At 34.4% G+C, this 20,550-nt stretch overlaps 1 protein-coding gene across 2 annotated transcripts; it reads right to left on the bottom strand.

Moving 5' to 3' along the window:
• Positions 1-6,767: 6,767 nt before the first annotated feature.
• LOC104242809 (beta-glucosidase 12-like) lies at positions 6,768-20,305 on the bottom strand. Of its 2 annotated transcripts, XM_070165237.1 has the most exons (13): positions 20,076-20,302; positions 19,914-19,983; positions 19,707-19,765; positions 19,510-19,585; positions 11,704-11,781; positions 11,529-11,616; positions 9,048-9,303; positions 8,806-8,921; positions 7,845-8,062; positions 7,695-7,726; positions 7,483-7,585; positions 7,284-7,386; positions 6,768-7,037 (listed from the first exon to the last, which is right to left on the bottom strand). In XM_070165237.1, exons 1-13 carry the CDS (start codon positions 20,247-20,249, stop codon positions 6,869-6,871), a joined length of 1,542 nt encoding a protein of 513 aa, XP_070021338.1. In that variant the 5' UTR covers positions 20,250-20,302; the 3' UTR covers positions 6,768-6,868. The 2 variants fall into 2 exon arrangements, with proteins under 2 accessions (XP_070021338.1, XP_070021339.1); XM_070165238.1 differs by lacking the exon at positions 6,768-7,037 and having other exon boundaries at positions 7,293-7,406; positions 20,076-20,305.
• Between the last annotated feature and the right edge of the window lie 245 nt (positions 20,306-20,550).

The raw sequence follows: 20,550 nt of genomic DNA, 5'->3' as shown, positions 1-20,550 counted from the left end.
TGTGGGTGAGTTGGTGGGGATGGGGAATAAGATGGAGAAAGTTGTAAAATAATTTTAAAAACTATTTTCCCTTCTCTTGATAGGGAAAACATTTTTTTCCAATGATGTAAACAAAGAATCTATGTTAAATTTTATTAATTGTGGCAAAGATCATATTTTAGAGCTCAACTCCAAACATATGGACTTATTTTCAAGAAGCGCAAGAAGCTCAAGATTGATTTCAAGAAGTTAAAATTCATTCCTTCTTAAAATATGATTTATTTTATTTCTTTTAGAATAAGGATTTTTATTTTAGTAGGATTCTAGTTTCTTTTCTTTGTAGAATAGAGATTTTACTTTCCCTGTCTTTAGTTATTTTATTTCCTTATTAGAATAGGAATTGTAGTCATCAAAGAAGAGACTCTAGGCCTATATAAAGGGCCATCTTGCCTTGTAGAAGAGAATTCACGTTTTTGAGCTTTGACCTTAATTTGCAATAGAGTATTTTTCTCTATTTTGTCTTCGTTATCCTTGTTTTCTATTCCAAGCAAGGTGATGATAGTTTTTATCTCTTTTTCAATTACGTGTGGTGTTTCTTTATCACGTTAATAGATTTTCAAGTGGTGACTTTAGGAATTTTTTAGTTCTCGATCATTCAAGAATATGTTTCTTAATCTAAATTCGTTCTTTTGATATAATAGAATCAAAACTATTAAGATTATAAGAGAAATCTGTATTTTATTTTCCTTTCCGATAATTAGTTAATAGTTAGTTAGAGGTTGCACTGTTCATTCCGATAGTTAGTTGTAGCTGTTAGTTAGAGGTCGGTTAGTTAATTGGTTAGAGATTGCTTACCTGTTGCTTAGTTGTCATTAGCTAATCTGATTGTATATATTCCAGCTTATGCATAATTGAAAAGTGATTCTCTTTTCACTCATTTGAGAGTTCCACTTCTGCCTTAGCTTCTATCCTTTGGAAGCTTCTAACTGCTTCCACCATTGTAGGCTGTGAAGCTCTCTGAGTTCGTGCTTTTTCAAGCTTAACATGGTATCAGAGCCTTGCTCTTTTGACAAGACGATCCACTAAAACATAGATCGCAGTCCATTGATCACTTCACATTCAAAGTTAGGGCTCACATTTCAACTCATTTGATCGAGGATCTTTGTGTCCTCATTTTCTCAGTCAATCAACTTTCTTATTATTCAATCCTGATCTCGAGCTAAAGCAAACATGGAGATATGTGGTGCAGACACTACGAACACGACAACAACAGAAATTCAATCGACGATCGATGTGAGTAGTCCACTTTACATTCATCCTTCTGATAGCCCTTAGCTAGTTTTGGCTCCAGTACCTTTCGATGGACTAGGATATCGTTCATGGAGGAGAGGTGTATTGATATCTCTCTCTGTTAAAAACAAATTAGGCTTCATCACTGGAGAATGTGTGAAACCTAATTCGAATTCGTCGAGTTTTAGGCAATGGGGGAGGTGTGATGACATGGTAACCTCGTGGATTTTGAATTCACTTGCAAAATAAATTGCAGATAGTATGGAGTATGTGAACACTTCAGTTGAGCTATGGAGATAACTTGAAGATCGTTATGATCAAACAAATGGAGCAAAGTTATACCAGATCTAAAAGGAGATTAATGACTTGAGCCAAGGAGTGCTCGACATCACTGGATACTACACTAAAATGAAGAAGTTGTGGGAGGAATTGACCAATCTAAGTGCTAAATCAGTATGTAACTGTCAGTTCACTTGTGGTGCAAAAGAGAACATGCACAAAGTTGAGCAAGACAAGAGACTAATACAATTTCTAATGGGCTTGAATGAGGTCTACACTGTAGTTCGAGGGAGCATTTTGATGATGAATCCCTTGCCATCAATTGCACAGGCTTTTTCCCTTCTAGTGCAATAGGAAAAGCAAAGAGTTTCGACCAAGGAATCAGTTGAATTTTGAGTCTAGTGCAATGAACACTAGCGTTACAGCTCCAAGATCATTCAGAACAAATTTCTTAGTGAACAACAGACCTAGGCCCTATTGTGACTTCTGCAAGAAACAAGGTCATACCAAGGAAAAGTGTTTCAAACTTCATGGATATCCACAACACTTTAATTGACAAGGAGCTCAAAGCTACAACTCAAACAACTATAATTAGTATCCCAAGAACAATAGAGGAAGGAACATTACAACAAATGTTGTGGCTGGTGCACAAGCTATGCCATCTGATACAATGTCAAACCAAGGAGAAGATCTAGAGAATCAAGGAGGCAACAACAACCAGAATGTAAACCTCTCAAAGGATCAATATGATCAAGTGGTGAGACTCATGCAGCACTTTCACAATGATGGAACAAGGGACAGTTCAAATACGAATCCAGCCAATGCAATAGTGAATTTTGCAGGAAATTTTGCAGGTATTGTAACTTGTACTTCTTCTATAGATTTTGACAAACTGTTATGCAAATGTTTTCAAGCAAAGGCTGACTTATGGATTCTGGACTCAAGAGCCTCACACCACATGACCTTCAACAAAACACACTTACAGAACATAGTCACTTTCCCATATCCTTTACTTGTGAAACTGCCAAATTGCTACAAAGTCAAGGTCACAGAAATAGGAACTATGACTCTTACACCTAAAATATTCCTATACAAGGTTCTGTTTGTCCCAACTTTCAAATACAACCTCATTTCTATTAGCTCTTTGACAGCACATCTCAAGTGTCTAGCCTTCTTTTCTAACACATGTTGTTTTTTGTTGGCCCCTTCTCTGAAGAGGCCTCTAGAGATTGGTAAGGTCCATGATTGATTGTACCTTCTCTGCTCAGACTGTCTGAATATAGGAAATCCTACAGCAGTAAAAAAGAATGCAGATCATGCTACTACAACACCTTGTTTTTCTCATTCCTATCAAACTAGTCCATCTGTAAATACTCAATGTGTTTCTTTTCCCTTTCATCCCAGTTCTACTGTGAATACTGTGTCTCCACTTCCTATTGTAAATAATTCTCATTTCAATAAAACATAGTGGGACTGTAATTCTGAATTCTTTTTAAATGATGTGAATGATATGAACATGTTATGACACTATAGACTTGATCATGTACCTTTTGCAAAGATGAAAATGATATCCAATATACCAGCAGACTTTGCACCAAGACAAACCTTCCTTTGTTCTATATGCCCTATGCCCAGGCAAGCTAGACTTCCTTTTCCTCCAAAGATTACAAACAGCACTGCCATATTCGACCTCCTACACATAGATTTGTGGGGACCTTATCATGTGTCCACTCATGACAATTTCAATTACTTTCTCACCATAGTAGATGACTTTAGTAGATCCACTTGGACTCATCTACTCAGTTGCAAAAGTAATGCACTACACACCCTCAGGAATTTCATATCCATGGTTGAGACACAATTTACCACTAAAATAAAGTGTATCAGATCAGACAATGTCTTGGAATTCACTAGCAATGAAGCCACTTCATTCTTTCAGTCAAAAGGTATTGAAACACCAAAGAACTTGCCCCTATACACTTCAACAAAATGGCATAGTAGAGAGAAAACACAAATACTTATTGGAGTCTGCCAGAGCCTTATTGTTCCAAGCCAAACTTCCATTGAAATACAGGGGAGAGTGTGTACTTACAGAAACCTTTCTCATTAATCGATTACCTATTGTACCCTTGAAAAACAAGTGCCCTTTTGAGTTGCTGTATGGAAAGAAACCAAACTACTCACACTTAAGTAGTTTTGGTTGCCTATGTTATCCAACTGTCCCTAAGCCTCACAGAGATAAATTTGAACCAAGAACTTCTCCACATGTTTTAATAGGATATCCTTTTGGTGTAAAGGGGTATAAGGTACTGAACTTAACTACTAAGAAAATTTGTGTGTCTAGAGATGTGATTTTTCATGAATCAATCCTCCCTTTTTCACTCCCACCTGTACCAAATTCCTCTTTTCTCTTGCCTAATTCTGTCACACATCAAGATCATTCTACTGACTGCTGTTCTTACCCAGTCCACAATCCTTTAACTTCTCAGACAGATAACTCTACTGCACCATCACCTAGTAGCACCACACACATAACTATCCCAATGTCACCTAATCATACTATACATTCACCTCCTACACTTAATACCACATCACCAGACTTAATCCCTTCAATCACCTCTAGGGTAGACCAACCCTCATCTTCTGTTACGAGGCCAATTCAAAGGGTGTCCAGTCAAGTATCTAAGACCCCATCTTATTTGTCTGAATATGTTTGTAATATACCTAACCTAAAATAATCTCAGCATGCTGAAGCCGCTCAGATCAACCCTTCCTTTTCTCTCAATGCTCTTTTTACCCAAAACAACCATATTGCTCATGATGTCCTTAATGCTGATAGTCAGCAGGTTGTAAAAAGCATCTGTAATGACAGAGATCCCTTGTCTTATGAAGAAGCAGCAGTCAATCCTGCCTGGCATCATGCCATGATTCAGGAATTTGAAGCCCTTCATGCAAACAACAATTGGACTTTAGTCCTTTACCTGCTGGGAAACAAGCCATAGGCTGCAAGTGGGTCTTCAAGGTAAAGCATAAAGCAGATGGGAGTGTGAAAAGGTATAAATCCAGATTAATTGTAAAAGGCTATACACAAAAAGCTGGCATAGATTACACAGAAACTTTTTCTCCAGTAGTAAAGATGACCATTGTTAGAGCTTTAATTGCTACTGCAGCTAAGAAGAACTGAGAGCTATTTCAATTAGATGTGAACAATGCTTTTCTCCATGGAGATTTGCATGAAGATGTATACATGAAGCTACCCCAAGGGCTTGTAGTTTCTTCTCCAGAACCGGTTTGCAAATTGAACAAATCCCTCTATGATCTAAAGCAAGCTAGTAGACAATGGTATGATAAACTCACTGAAGCTTTGTATTCCAGGGGCTACATTCATTCTATGCACGATTATTCTCTCTTTTACAAGAGAACATCTAATCGTGTGGTATTTGTGGGAGTTTATGTAGATGATGTTCCATTAACTGGAAATGATCTCACTGAAATTCAAATGCTAAAAACCTTCCTACATGACCAATTCAAAATCAAAGTCTTGGAAAAATTACACTACTTCTGGGGACTTGAGGTGCTCTACAGAAAAGGTGGAATCTTGATCTCACAAAGGAAGTTTACTCTTGATCTCCTCAAAGAATATGAGTGTCTCCATGCTACCAGTTTGTCTTCTCCACTTGATCCCACAACAAAGTTGAAAGCTAAGGAAGGAGTACCTCTATCTGATCCTATTTTTCACAGGCAGCTAGTTGGAAAGTTAAACTTCCTCACCAATACTAGACTGGACATAGCTTATGGGGTACAACATCTAAGCCAATATATGCAGGACCCTATAGAACCTCATCTTCAGGCAGCATACCATATGCTCAGATACCTACTCAAGGATCCCACCTTGGGTCTCTTCATGTCAAGTGATAATGATTTCTTAGTAAAAGCCTACTGTGATTCTGATTGGGCTGCATGCCCTGACTCCAGGAAGTCAGTGTCAGGATACCTTGTTCTTTTGGGCAACAGTCCTATCAGTTGGAAATCTAAGAAGCAGGAAACCATCTCCCTTTCTTCAGCAGAAGAAGAGTATAGATCCATTAGAAAGGTCATTGGTGAACTTGTTTGGCTGCATCGTGTGCTCACAGAATTGACTGTCCCTCTTGTTCTACCTATCCCTGTATTTTGTGACAGTCAATCTGCTCTCCACATTGCCAGGAATCCAGTTTTCACTAATGTACCAAACACATTGAGGTTGATTGCCACTTCATCAAGACAAAGCTCACAGAAGGCCTCATCCTACTTCAACATATTAGAACTGGTGATCAACTCGCTGACATTCTCACCAAATCCTTCACTGGGATCAAGCATTCCATTGTCTTGGGCAAGTTGGCAGTGTGTTCTCCACCTCCAACTTGAGGGGGAGGGGGGTATTAAGATTATAAGAGAAATCTGTATTTTATTTTCCTTTCCGATAATTAGTTAATAGTTAGTTAGAGGCTGCACTGTTCATTCTGATAGTTAGTTGTAGCTATTAGTTAGAGGTCGGTTAGTTAATTGGTTAGAGATTGATTAGTTGTTGCTTAGCTGTCATTAGCTAATCTGATTGTATATATTCTAGCTTATGTATAATTGAAAAGTGATTCTCTTTTCACTATTTGAGAGTTCCACTTCTGCCTTAACTTCGATCCTTTGGAAGCTTCTAACTACTTCCGCCATTGTAGGCTGTGAAGCTCTCTGAGTTCGTGCTTCTTCAAGCTTAACAAAAACTTTCATTGAACCGGTACAACACCAATATTTACTTATTTTGAACGAGTAAATAATCTTTCTTATCGTTCAGATCATCATCTGTCACCTCGTTTTTGAATCACCATATTCCGAGTTCTAAAACTTGAGATATGTTGCTTCTTAAAATTGGTCCGCAAATCACGTTTTCGTTTCAAGATCTTGATCCTGGTGGGTTGGTTCTTTGTTAACTCGAAGAATCACATCATCCAATTGGAGAAAAATGAATTCATGAGAAAAATATTTTCCAAAACATTTAAGCCATCCAAATAAGAAAAAATTGAAAAATATTTTTCGAAAAATATTTTTTTTCCTACCAAACACACCCTAAGTGATTAAGTATCGAGAAGTATTATCATATCATAAAGATAAGTATAGTCATCCTCGATGCATTCAACATCTAGCTATAATATAATAATAATAATGCTATAATTAGAAGAAAAAAAATATGATATTTAATACGCACATTTATTATGAAGCAAGCAAAATGAGGAGATACAGTTCAATAGTGCCTATGTTTAAGCCACAACAATGGAACTCCAAAATATCTCTACTTAAGAAGAAATTTTTTGAGCCAAAGCGCAGAAAGTTTGGGATATCTTTTTAAATTGTCTGTGTAATCAATAAAATTAATCCCAAATCTCTGTGTGTAACCTGAATTCCATTCAAAATTATCCAACAACGACCATGCAAAGTAACCCTTGACAATCACACCATCCCTGTTATAACAAAAGTATCAATATCAGCATTCACTTTTTCAAGTATATAATATTGCTTTTCCGACTAATTTTCAAAATTAGCACAAAAAAAGTGCTGTTGTAGAAGATCTAAGTTTAGTTAACAATAAAAATAAACCGTATACATGTGATACGAACACACAACATTAACAAATTTTCTTAAGGAAAATTTAAACTAAAACTTTTTTTGTGAGAGGGATATATTTAGGCAAAGATTAATTGACTCACTTAAGGGAAGCATTAAGGGCCAAGAGATGACGACGGTAAAAATCTACTCGTTGGAAATCATTGACTCCTTGCTGAACTTCGGTAACATTAGCATCACTCATTCCTGATAAAAAAAATCAAAAACTTTGCGAAGAAAGTTGGAAGAATTCCTTCAAATTATTGTATAAGAGACCAATAGTAGATTAGTTCTTTGTCATACCATTCTCGGTAACGTAAATTGTGGGATTCTTGTATTTTTTCTTCGTGTAGACCAAAAACTTATGAAGTCCTTCTGGAACCGCGAAGAAAACACTCGAGCCCGTCTGTAGTTAAAACTCAAGAAAAAAAATGAGGAAACAAAATGAAAGAAAAAAAATATAAGAGTCAAAAGACAACGTTTGCTTGCGAGGAAAAAGGTACTAAGTTTTTTACCGGTTCACCAATGAGTTTTCCATTTCTTTCCGCTGCAAAATATTTTTTAAGATAAACAAGAAGAACAAAAGGTTACATATATAGGAAAAATTAAGATTAAAAAGGATATTCAATCACTATTTTAGGTCATGAAAGACTTTTAGAACTCACTTGTTTCATTTACTTGAGAATCTCTTGAGTAGCTAATGTTCACTTTATATGGAGAAACAATATTGGATGCATAATTCGAAGTGTAGTAATTTAGTCCCAAGAAATCATAGGAACCTTTCACCATCTCAGCTTGCTCGGTCGTAAATTTAGGTAAGCGATCTTGCACAAGTCTACGCATATTTTTTGGATAGTCACCATAGGTTAATGGATCTATAAACCTACATTCAAGTTCAAGAAAATAATAGATATTTAAAGTCTTAGACTCAATGAATGAGAATATTAGGCTTTAGTAGACAACAACAACAACAAGAGCTTCTCTCCAAGTAGAGTAGAGAGACTGTTTCCAAATAGACCCCCGGCATCCTTCTCTCCAAGAACTTCCCACCTTGCTCTTGGGGAGACTCGAACTCACAACCTTTTGGTTGGAAGTGGAGGTTGTTTACCATCAGAACAACTCCTCTGGTCAAATAATCACTTTCTTGGTGTAACATGAATAGTCACTTTCTTGGTGTATTTTGAAGTCGGCCACTTTTCCAAAATTGGACCAGTGATATGGAGTTCGAACGTGGTTACCTGATTTGAAGTCTAAAATTCAAAAAAAAAAATCACTCACTGATCTAATTTTGGAAAAACAGCCAACTTTTAAGTGTATAATGCCAAAAAAATGACCATCTGGTCTAAATAATACTCTATTTGTTTAATTTATGTATCGTTTTTTTCTGCTCTGTCCTAATAAGAATATTATATTTCCTTATTTAAAAACAATTTAACTATAAACTTCCCATTATACCTTTAATAAATTGATTTCTAGTCACTCAAGTTTCTATGATTTATTTTAAATTACAAGTATCAAAAATCTTTCTTTCTTTCTTTCTTTAATTTAGTGCGGAATCGAACACCGCCACATAATTAAATTGGGACGGAGGGAATACCATACTCTATAGGTTAAAAATGTACTAACCATCCAAACATGAAGTCGATGGCTCGCTTAGCTGCTTTCGCATCTTCTTTAGTCTTGGAGTATTGTTCAAACCAATGAGACACCAGCACTATTCCTATCTCACCCTTTTGTAGTGCCTATGTAATTTATCAAACGCAAAAAAGAAAAAAGATTTTTAGTGAGAAGACTACTAAATAAATTTCCAGTTGAGATGACTTGAATATAATATCATGACTCAAAAAGGAAAAAACATGTCCATTTACCTTGTATTTAGTTCTATATACTTTAGCTGCTTCAGCATGAGCAAGAAGCATATGGTGGCCAACTATATAAGGTTCAGTTGCAGAGTCCCCAGCAACGCAACTATTGTTCATCCAAGCAGAACATCTTCCAGGTGCGAATTTGCCCGAGTCATAGCCAATAGAGGCATAAGTCCATGGCTCATTGATTGTGGTCCAAAGCTTAATCTTATCGCCAAATTCTTTGAAGCAAAGGTCAGCATAATCGCGAAAATCGCTCCTGCAAGTAAAGAGTTATGCTTTTCAACTTCAATTGTGTGTTTCTTTTTATATATGTTGGTGAAAATTCAGTCATTGAATTCACCATACAATGATTTCCCATCTATCGCACATTTGTATTACGATTAATATCTTCTTTATCTTCTTTCAAAGGCAAAAAGATCTTTAAATCTCATAATTACGATCAATTCATTCAATATTTCCTTTTTTAGAGGATAATTTTTCACATCTAAATTTGGTTCAAACTCTTTGCTATTGGGTAAAAGATACCCCTCTTTACATTTATTATGATTCTTTTTCCATGAATATTGGAATTTAAATATTCTTATTACTTCAAAGAAGCCCCGTTACTAGGGATTCTGCTCCTTAAAATTTTCTAGAACTCTTCACGAAAGATTTAGCACCAGAAGTCATGACTGTTACCGTATGAACATTTGACGTTTTTTGACTAACTGAATTAAGCTAAAGTGTACAAAATATAGGAGAGCTGTGAAAAGAAATAAGTAAATTGCTACAAATGAAGCTAAAACACTAATTGGATTGAATTTCACAAAAAAAAAAAAAAAGAAATAGAATAACAATAGATAGGATGTTTATTCTTGTGTTTGATGAGTCTAACCGGGTGTCGCTTTTTTGGTGACCATTTATATTTTGTACACTTTTTTAAAAAAGTTGCAAATTGTAACTTCCCACTTTACAAGCAATCACTCAACTTGGTTGGTAACTATAGACCTGGTGGTCTACAATTGTGGAATAACTACAAAAATCTATGACCAACTTTAGTCTAGTCCAAAATCAAATGGTGCAAATTTCCCATTCTTTTAACTGTGTAGCGTAAAGGTTATATTTGCAAATATTTTACATAAGGGCAAAATATAAACAATGACTCAAAAGGGGCTATTTGTGCACTTCCGCCCTTTCGCACAACTTAACACATTTAAGATGGTATGTAAATGCCAACATAGCGTCTGTTTGGATTAGCTGATTTGAAGTAGCTGATAAACATTTGGTGATGAAAAGCACATTTAAGTGCTGAAACTGATTTAATAAATAAGCAATTACGTGTTTGGGTACAAGTGCTAAAATTGATAATAAGTTGCTGCAATATTTGATAAAAAAGTACAGATAAACTCTTTTTCTGTTAAAATGACTAAAATAACCTTAGAACTGTTTACACTTATAAGGGCGTCATTTCTTCAAAATTTTAGATTCAGATCGATTCAAATACAAAATATTCTATTTGTCATTTTATTTTAAATATAACTGTGCTTAGATAAGATAACTGTTATAATAAATATAATTTATTTTATGATAAGCATATAATCATAAGTTATAGTAATAACTAATAAATTGACAAAAGTTTCTCAGTAAATAAACTTAAATAGGACAAATTATTTAAAGAGAAACAAACATTGTCTTCATCACCACAACACTTAGAAAGCAATACACCAAAAATTTGATATGCATAATCACATAAATATAAATATGCAAAGGATAAATAGTCAATGAGAATTGCAGACTTGAAGAGGTGGGGGATGGAGGGTTTAGGTTGAATACTTGAGGCAATGAATATCGATGTATGAGTTTTATTCTAAAAAGGAATATTTTAAAGATAAAATAGTAAAAATTTTGATCAAACTTTAAGTGTTTATAAGCTAAAAATTCATAAGCTGGTGGTGACCAGCTTATGTTTTTTGGGCTTATTTTTGACTTATAAGCATTTAGCTTATAAGCACTTTTAACTTTATCAAACACGTAGATAAGCCGAAAAGTGCTTATAAGCTAGTTTGGCTAGCTTAAGCTTGGCAAAATACCCTTATACTCTTATCTTTTTTTTGGGTAGTAAAACCCCTTTTTGACTTGATCACAAGTGGGAACAGGGAACTCCAATGATTTTTCCTCTCTATATTGAAAATAGATTTCAGAGTTGACCTACCTCATTTGCAACTACAGATTGAGACCGAGATAGATCCATCCATTGAGTCTTGTGGATTTGGCCCAAATTTTAGTTATAACATTTTTCTCTTACAACTTTTAGCAATTTGAGAATTCAAAGAGGTTTAAAAAGTTGTACTAACAAAGAGGTACGGTTATTAAGATTTTAGTACTAATAATACCATTTCTGAATCTGATAATTTCATTTTTATCAGAAATTAGAAATACACATAAAAATAATAATTAATTGTTCCAAGCATTGTCTTAGTAATGTAGGTGAGATTCACTTACACAATATGAGGGCTTAAAAAGCCAAGATACTCATCTTCAAGGGCTTGCGGTGTATCCCAATGGAAGAGTGTAACCAAAGGCTGTATTCCTGAGGTTCAGAGCAAAAAATGATCTCAACTTATTCATTGGAAATAGAATTATTTACTATTAAAGAAGACTAGGAGAGAAATTTTACCATTTGCTAGGAGCTCATTGATGAGATTCTTGTAGAAGGTAATGCCCTCTTGGTTTACTCCCTTACTTTGCTTCCCATCTGCAGATGCAGGGAGAATTTCAAATATAGCCAGATTTACAAGTGGTTATTCAAAAATAGCTACAATTTCAAAAGTAATCAAAATTTTACCACTTTTCATCTAAAGATAAATCTGAACGAAAATATTGTTTTTAAAATCCGGAAAATACTCCAGCATAATATACTGGAATTCCAGTATAATATACCGGACTTCCCGCATAATATACTAATATACTGATGTTGGAGGTTCATACACATGTGCTCCAATCTCCAGTATATTATGCTGGAACTTTCAGCATTGGAGTTCCAGCATAATATGCTGGAAGTTCATACACAGGTGCATAAATCTACAGTATATTATGCTGGAACTTTCCATGTTGCAGCAATAGTGGTTATTTTTCAATGACTTTACAAACACCGCCTATTTTTGAATGACCAGTCCGAAAACTGGCTAGCCCGTGCTATTTTAACTCCGATGTATATCACACATAAGAATTAGCGCATTGTAACTATAATTTAAAGAAGTGGAAATGTAAAAACAAAATTATATTAGTTTAAGTATTTAGTTAGAAGCCACTATGATTGAAAAAGAACTACGCCAGCAAAAGGAAAATAAATAGCTAATCAGCAAAAAGATGGAAGAGAAAATTGCAGCGATACTAGAAAGTAATATTTATCAAATGTAGAAAATATACGTAGTTGTTCTAAAAATATCATTAAATTGAATTTACTTTTAGCTGTTCTTAACACTACGCTACAAGATCTTAACTGCAAGCATGTCAGATGGTACTAAACAAAAAATAATAATTATGGGGCACGGACAAGATGTTCTTAGGGACTTAGTAGAGTATTCCAAATAGTTTAGCGTAATATTTTGATATAGTTAGCATTCTTTACAGTGACAAAATCGAATTTTATCAACTCCCTGCCTGTTACTCATGTGCTAATAATATTTCTTTTCGTTTGCGCCGCCATTTTATTAATATTGGGGAGAGAGTTTCACAAAAATTATTCCTTTTGCGGAATCTAAAAGGGAACCAAGGCCAGTTGAAAAGACAAAAACTCTAATATGAAATATTTAAAAATTGCTACTGGCAACGTTATTTGCTAAACCATATTCCAAGTTGTTCCCTTCGTGTTCATTTTTGTATTTGGTTCACAAGAGCGCCTTTGAGAAATCAGATTCTGCATACGCACTTATAATTTGTCAATAACTTGAAGTATATTAATTTTATACACTGACAAATAAAGTAATCACAAGTAAATATATATATATAATAAATATTAATTAATAATATAATAAAAACAATAATTAACGCATTATAACAAGTCACAATATACGAATATATTAAATTTGTTACAGTATCACTGTATATAATTTAAAACTTTACCCAAACATAAGACTTGCTCTATCTAACAGTATATGACAAATTTGACGTTCTCTGATCTCTATAAAGCCGAATTAAAATATTCAACAGTCATAATAGCCAACTTCTGCATATATTGATTAGTGTGCCAACCCACCACCAAATTTGAACACTCAGGAACCAAACGACCTTCTTCATCCAACTCCCTTCCTCAAGACCACCAATCACTGTCTTGGATAGAGCAAGTTTTAATGGGCAATACAATATCGTTCAACATGGTCTTAGATGGTCAGGAGACGGCAGTAATCATACTCCATAATTCACACTTTCTAGCCCAACAAGTATTCGAGGGGATGCACATGATCATGAGCAACTACCTCAACCATGTATAGTTAAACAATATTCTTTACCCACTAACCCCTACAATAGATGCAAACCTAGCCCAGGCAATGAGGAACCAGTGAAATCTGCCTCCACACTTCAACCCCTTGAAACCATAGAACATATAGCAATGGACCGCCCTTTCTTCCCACCAAAGGAGATCTCGAACCTAAACCCAATCTTCATGTCATGGCCAACAGCTCAAAACCATGCCAAGAACCAAGCCTATGCACCACCACCAGCAAACCATGTACCACCTCAAGCACCCCATCCCAATGTACCAGAACTAGAAGACAATCAAGTGGGGAATGCATAAGAGATGAATTTGCTAAGATCAGAGGAAATAATGTAATTTTCAAGCCTAAACAAAGTAAAGGTGTATCTCTTCAGGGAAATTCAAGAGAAGAGGTACATTTTCAGTTGTCCCTCGGCTCTGTACAAATGTTCAATGGATATCAGGCTATCACAGGATCCAACAGTGGGGAGCCATGCGATGATACTTGTTCCCTCACTAAGGAAGAACCCAGTATTCCATGCAAGACTGGAGAATGGCTCAATCAACAACCAAGCAGAGATGATGTATCGACCAACTAATATCATTATCTGGAACATACGTGGCAGTAACAATGAAAACTTTCATGTTAATTTTAGAGAAATTATCGATACACATAAACCATGCATGATGGCATTGTTGGAAACTCGTATGGAAAATCGTGTTTCCCTCTTAAATGACTTCGCATTTTCGGAGATTATTAAGGTCCCAACGGAGGGACAAGCTGGTGGAATGGTCATCTTGTGGGATTCCAGTATTGTGAAAATTCACAACTTTGTTAGGAGGAACCAAGAAATTCATACCATTGTTGAGGTACTCCCTACTCATACTATTTGGCTATTTTCCTCTATCTATACTAGTACTAAACTAGATAAAAGACATGAATCGGCAAAACATAGAAAATATGCATAGTAATTGTAAGGGCCCTTGGCTATTAGGGGATGATTTTAATAACACTTTTAGTATTAAGGATAAATTTGGAGGAAACCCCATCAATCGTATACTTGGTAACTCTTTATGGAATTGTATCGACAATTATAACCTTATGGATTTAGGACATAAATGATGCAAATATACTTGGTCTAATCATAGAAAAAAGTCTAAAGGCCTAATTATGGAAAGGCTTGACATGATTTTTGTTAATAATGATTGGTTGAATTTATTCCTAAGGCAGTAGTTATACACCTCACTTAGACTTATTCAGACCATGATCCCTTATTAATCCAGCTTACCCTAAGAATGTGAATTATAGTGGTAAACTCTTTAGATTGGAAACTATTTGGTGGAGACACTCTGACTTTATTAATATCGTAAAGCAATGCTGGACTAGTAATGGCCTGATTAATGCCATAAAATCTTTAAAGAGGAAGTTATCAAGTGGAAAAATTAGACTTTTGGGGATATTTTCAAAACAAAAAAAAAGGTTGTTAGCTCGTCTAATGGGATTCAATCTTCTCCTTCATGCTAGAAGAGCTTTTTCTTACAAGAATTAGAATCTCAATTACAACTAGAGTACAATAGTATTCTTAAAATGGAATATGATTTTTGGAAACTCCGCTCTAGAATTTCTTGGCTAAATGATAGTGATGCCAATACAAAATTTTATCACATAATGGCCTCTAACCGTAAACGACGTAATGCTATTATATATTTCACAAATGATAATGGCGAATGGATTTCAGACCGAAAGTTAATCCTAGACCATACCTACACTTACTTTTAAAACGCCTTTAAAACTTCCAAATCAATCACCCACAGAAATGTCATCCTGAGAGACCCAACATGCCATATCTCTTTAGATTTAACTAGCTTTGATATGCCTTTATCAAACATTGAAATTACTAAGGTTATTTTTCCCTTTAAACCTATTAAGGTTCCAGGTTCAGATGGTATACACCCTTTTTTTCTATCAAAAGTATTGGTACATTATTGGTGATTCAGTTATTAATTATTGTCATAATGTGTTTGAAACCCAAACCTTGCTTGCAGATACTAATGAAACTTATATATGTCTCATACCAAAATTTGCTAATGCAAACAATCTTAAAAATTTCAAGCCAATCGGTTTATATAATACTTCTTATAAAATCATTACTAAGATTATTGCTAATAGGCTCAAACCATTCCTCCCATATCTTATTATTCCAATCCAACCTAGTTTCATTAAGAATAGAAGAGCTAGTGACAACGCTATTAGTATCCAGAAAATTATGAATAATCTCCGTATTTCAAAAAGATCAAAGTTTGACATGATGATAAAAATAGACCTAAAGAAGGCTTTTGATAGACTGGAGTGGTCTTTTGTCTATAGAACTCTGAGATATTTTAAGTTTCCCCATAAAATAGCTAAATTAATCATGCATTGTATTTGCACTAGCTCCATGGGGATCCTGGTAAATTGTTCTAGAACAAACTTCTTTAGTCCCAATCGGGATATACGCCAAGGAGATTCTATATCTCCATATATCTTTATCCTTTGTCTTGAATAACTCTCATGTCTCATTAGCCACTAAGTAGACATTATGCGTTGGGATCCTATTAAAACAAACCGCAAGGGTCCCTCATTCTCTCATATCCTATTTGTGGATGATATTACTCTAATAATAAAGACTAACCAAAAAACTGGTCAATACATAAAATCATGCATGGACCTTTTCTGTTAAGAATCTGGGCTTTCCATAAAGTTCTTAACATTAAAAATCATCTTCTCAAAAAAATTGTCCCTTGTCAATTACTTTTTATTTCACAAATCTTTTTGGTATGAGATTAAGTTATGATTTTGGTAAATACCTTCACTTCCCAATCCTTAATCACAATCCAAAACCTAAAGACTTCCAATTTGTATTAGACAAATTGCGCAATAGACTGTCCCATTGGATTTGCTTTTTTCCTAAATATAGACAACATTGGCCACAAGTACCTTAAGTGTTGTTCCTACCCATTCCATGCAATATATGTTGCTTCCTACCAAAATCCTAAAACAAATCGATAAAACCCAAGGAGATTTTATCTGAGGATCCACCAACACTTCTAGAAAATTACACCTTGTTAATTGACAAACTGTCACAAAGGATAAAGTTGAGGGTGGTCTTGGTATCCGCTCAGCTGCATCGAAAACATCGCCTTGTTAACAAGCCTCACTTGGAGACTCTTGCAAAATCCTACTACCCTATGGGCACAACTTATTTCTCAAAAATATGCCCTGGAAAAATTCTAAACTTAACACCTCTTTTATTTGGAAGGCTATTCTTAAAGGCTAAAAAGTTTGTAACGAAGACACATTATGGTACCCATGCTTTTACTCCAAAATTAATATCTGGTCCTCTAAGTGGATTTACAACTCTAATACCCTTAGAAACTCTATATATGGTCCTCTTAGTATGGATGACCTAAATATTTCCATAAAAAGCTTATTAAGCATGGTCAGTGGGACGTATCAAATATTTCTTTTGAATTGCCCTCCACAATTATTAATAATATTGCTTTGATCCCTTTACCTAATAATGACCTAAAAAGAGACATTATGAGTTGGGGCCCTAATGCCAATGGGTTTTTTACTACAAAATTATGTTACAAGCTTTTAAATCCTAATAACACTACTAACACTATCTTTAGCTGGATTTGGGACCTCCACTGCATGCCCTAACAAAATCAAATACTTTCTTTGACAATGCATGCATAATCGTATTACTTGTCGAGCCTTGTTAGCACATATTGGCATTAATATTGATGCCACTTGCATGGTTTGTAAGGAAAATGTGGAAGATATTCAGCATATTTTTCTACGCTGCCCAGCTACTATGTACTTTTGGAACAATATGGGTATTCCGACTCAGCCTATCGACAATAACACTCACTGGTTGATCAACCTAAAAAACAGATTCATTCAGAATACTAGTCATTCTACAAGCCGGGAAACCATTTTTCCTTTCTCTATTTGGAACCTTTGGAAAAATAGGAATAACAACAACTTCAACAACTTAGACCTTGATCTTCATGCCTCAAAAGTTATTCAACAAGCCTGGGAATTTAACTTCTTTACTGAAAAACCCCTTTTAAAGTTCATAAGATCAAGATTGAGATTAAGTGGAAAAAAATACCCTTCTATTGGTACGATTAAATTAAACATAGATGGAGTTTTTCAAACACCAGTATGAAAGCTAGACTAGGTGGAACATTAGAAATAGCAATGGATACGATCCTTGATTTTCATAAATCATGCCATGCAAAATCAACCATGTAACATGAATTAATGGCTTTACAAGAAGGACTAAAGCTTGCAAAAGAGATGAATTTCCCCAAGATGGAAATTGGAACAGACTCCACAGAATCATCAAACTCATATATGAAGACAACCAATATTTATCTAACACTACTCTTGACTGCAAGTTGTTAATGCACCAGCTGAAGCTCCCAATTCTGAGACATAACTTTGGAAAAGAAAATGAAGTAGTGCACCTCCTAGCAAAGGAAGCTGTTAAACACTTCATCCTAACTAAATATTTTTACCATGCTCGTCCTCCCCCTTTTATTGATCTTGAACTAAAGAGGAACAAGCAAGGAATCAGTAAAAGTATTAAGTATCTTCCTATTTTGCTTGTAATAGCCTTGCCACTTTAGGCAATAGTAATGTCCTCAGGGATTATGTATTGACTATGTAATCTTTTGCTTAGGAATATAATTTTCGTTTACCTTTAAAAAAAAAAAAATAGTGTGTCAAGCCGCGAGATGCTAGTTAATAAATTTCTTTTGTTCCTTTTTCCTTATTTTGGCCTGTGTATTATGTGCCCGTTTGGACATAAAATTTGATGGAACATTTTTCCAAAAAAAAATTATTTTTTTCTGAAATCAGCATTTGTTCATAAAATTTTTAATTTTCACTTGAAGATGCATTTTGGAAATTTTCGAAAATTTAAAAAACTGCAAAAAGTTGTTTTTCAAAATTTTCACTCAAATCACTCACAAAACTTCAAAAACCACCCAAACTGAATTTATGTCCAAACATAACTCTAAATTTCAAATACCATTTTCACTTGAAAATTTTTTCACCATTTTTTCGAATTTTACAATTCTTATGTCCAAATGCCTACTATATTATTTTTATTGTTACTCTGAGTTTTGTACTTTTCCTAACAACAAGTAAGCCGCAGAGCCAGACATAGGAACTAAAAGAATTACTGTACTTCTTTTTAGCCAAAAAGAAAAATATTATTCCCTCCATTTCAATTTAAATGACACAATTCCTTTATTAGTTTGTTCAAAAAAGAATAACACATTTCTATAGTTGGATACAATTCAACTTTAAATATTTTATTTTACATACTTTATCTTTAATGAGAAACTTTTATAGTCACACAAATACCATGACCCCTTAAGCTTTTGCCCCTTAAGCTTTTAGGACCACAAATTTCAAAAGTCTTCTTTATTTTTTCTTAAACTTTATGCCAAGTCAAACTGCCTCATCTAAATTAAAACGGAGGGAGTACTATTAATCACCACAAAAAAATACAATTAAAAACACTCAAAGCTCGCTGAACTAGAAATACTTACTAGGTAGAGCTCCCGAGATCCATCCGAGCCTCAACAAAGCAAAGGAAAACAAAAGAAAACTGCTGTTCGCTATACATATATATATATATATATATATATATATATATATATATATATATATATATATATATATATTTGTATAATTCTTCTATCCATACCTTGTCTGTACTATTCTGCCTTGGATTCAAACCTTCCCATTCCGATATTTACACTCCTTTATTTGACTGCATATAGCATGGGGGCAAGGGAAACCAATAACCTAGACAACTGGTTTGCTACAAATTTTCAAAATCGTGCAACATAATTTAAATTTTTTACGATGACAACGGTTTCATGTACTATGCAATTAGTGGAATTAAAGATGTTTTGAAATAACAGAAACTTGATAAGTAGTCTTACATGGTAAAATTCTTGACCATGAGATTGAAAATCTGAAACCATTTAGTCCTTCAAATTTCATTAGCTTTATGTCTTCCTACAAAACACATCATGTAATAGAAGAGGATTATCTCCATGAGTAATAAAAGCTTCTACTTCATTGTGTTTTCGATTGACTATTACTATCAAAACATAAAAGTAATTAATAAGAGTGATACCTTGTAACGATGGTAAAAATCTACAGCTACGTCACCATTGCTACGATCAGTTATTCTTTCTGCAAATTGAAAAAAAGGATTTGTTTTAGCAAAACAACCTTCACAAAACTTGCAGTCAAAACATTAACATATTATTTTTACAATTTCAAAGAGGAAAAGCACTTTTTATATTTTACACTGTTAGGGCTTCGACAGAAAAAGAGATACCAGATTGTTTATGTGTATAGGTATCCCAGATACTTGGTCCTCTACCATTTTTATTGGCTGCTCCTTCATACTACAAATAAACAACAAGCACTGCTATGCATAAAAATGGAGCTTAAATTAAGTTTATTAAGATCAGCTATTAATTAGGATTCAATTCCAAACCTGATAAGCAGATGAGGCTGTTCCAAATATGAAATCCACTGGGAAACTGCTACGATTAAATGGAACAAATATCTTATGGCCTGGAAAATTTGCAGTTACACTGAGCTCAATCTGAGGAAAGAAACTGAAAACTAGAACTGAGAGAAATAGCAAGAAAGATATATGATGATCCATATAGCTAAATTAAAATTGATTAATTCACAGGGGCTCAAAGAATCAGCCATTTAAACAGTTTACGTGATTAATTAATTCGGCTTCAAACAATAAGATAAAGGGCTATTGATAACTACTGGTCTGTCCAAAATAAGAAATGAAAACCAACTTTGTCTTGTTTCGCCGCTCTTCTGTGTAGAAAAACTTATCCAACTTGTCTTACTGTTGACTATTGACTAAGGACTAATGACCTAATCAGAATTTTATGATTATTGTTTATGGCTGCTTGAAAACTTACTTTTAACTTATTATCTTAGATTAG

The sequence above is a fragment of the Nicotiana sylvestris genome, chromosome 12 (genome assembly GCF_000393655.2).
Source record: "Nicotiana sylvestris chromosome 12, ASM39365v2, whole genome shotgun sequence".
Lineage (NCBI taxonomy): Eukaryota > Viridiplantae > Streptophyta > Magnoliopsida > Solanales > Solanaceae > Nicotiana > Nicotiana sylvestris.
The sequence above is the reverse complement of the archived record's forward strand: the minus strand, read 5'-3'. Positions and strand labels throughout refer to the sequence as shown.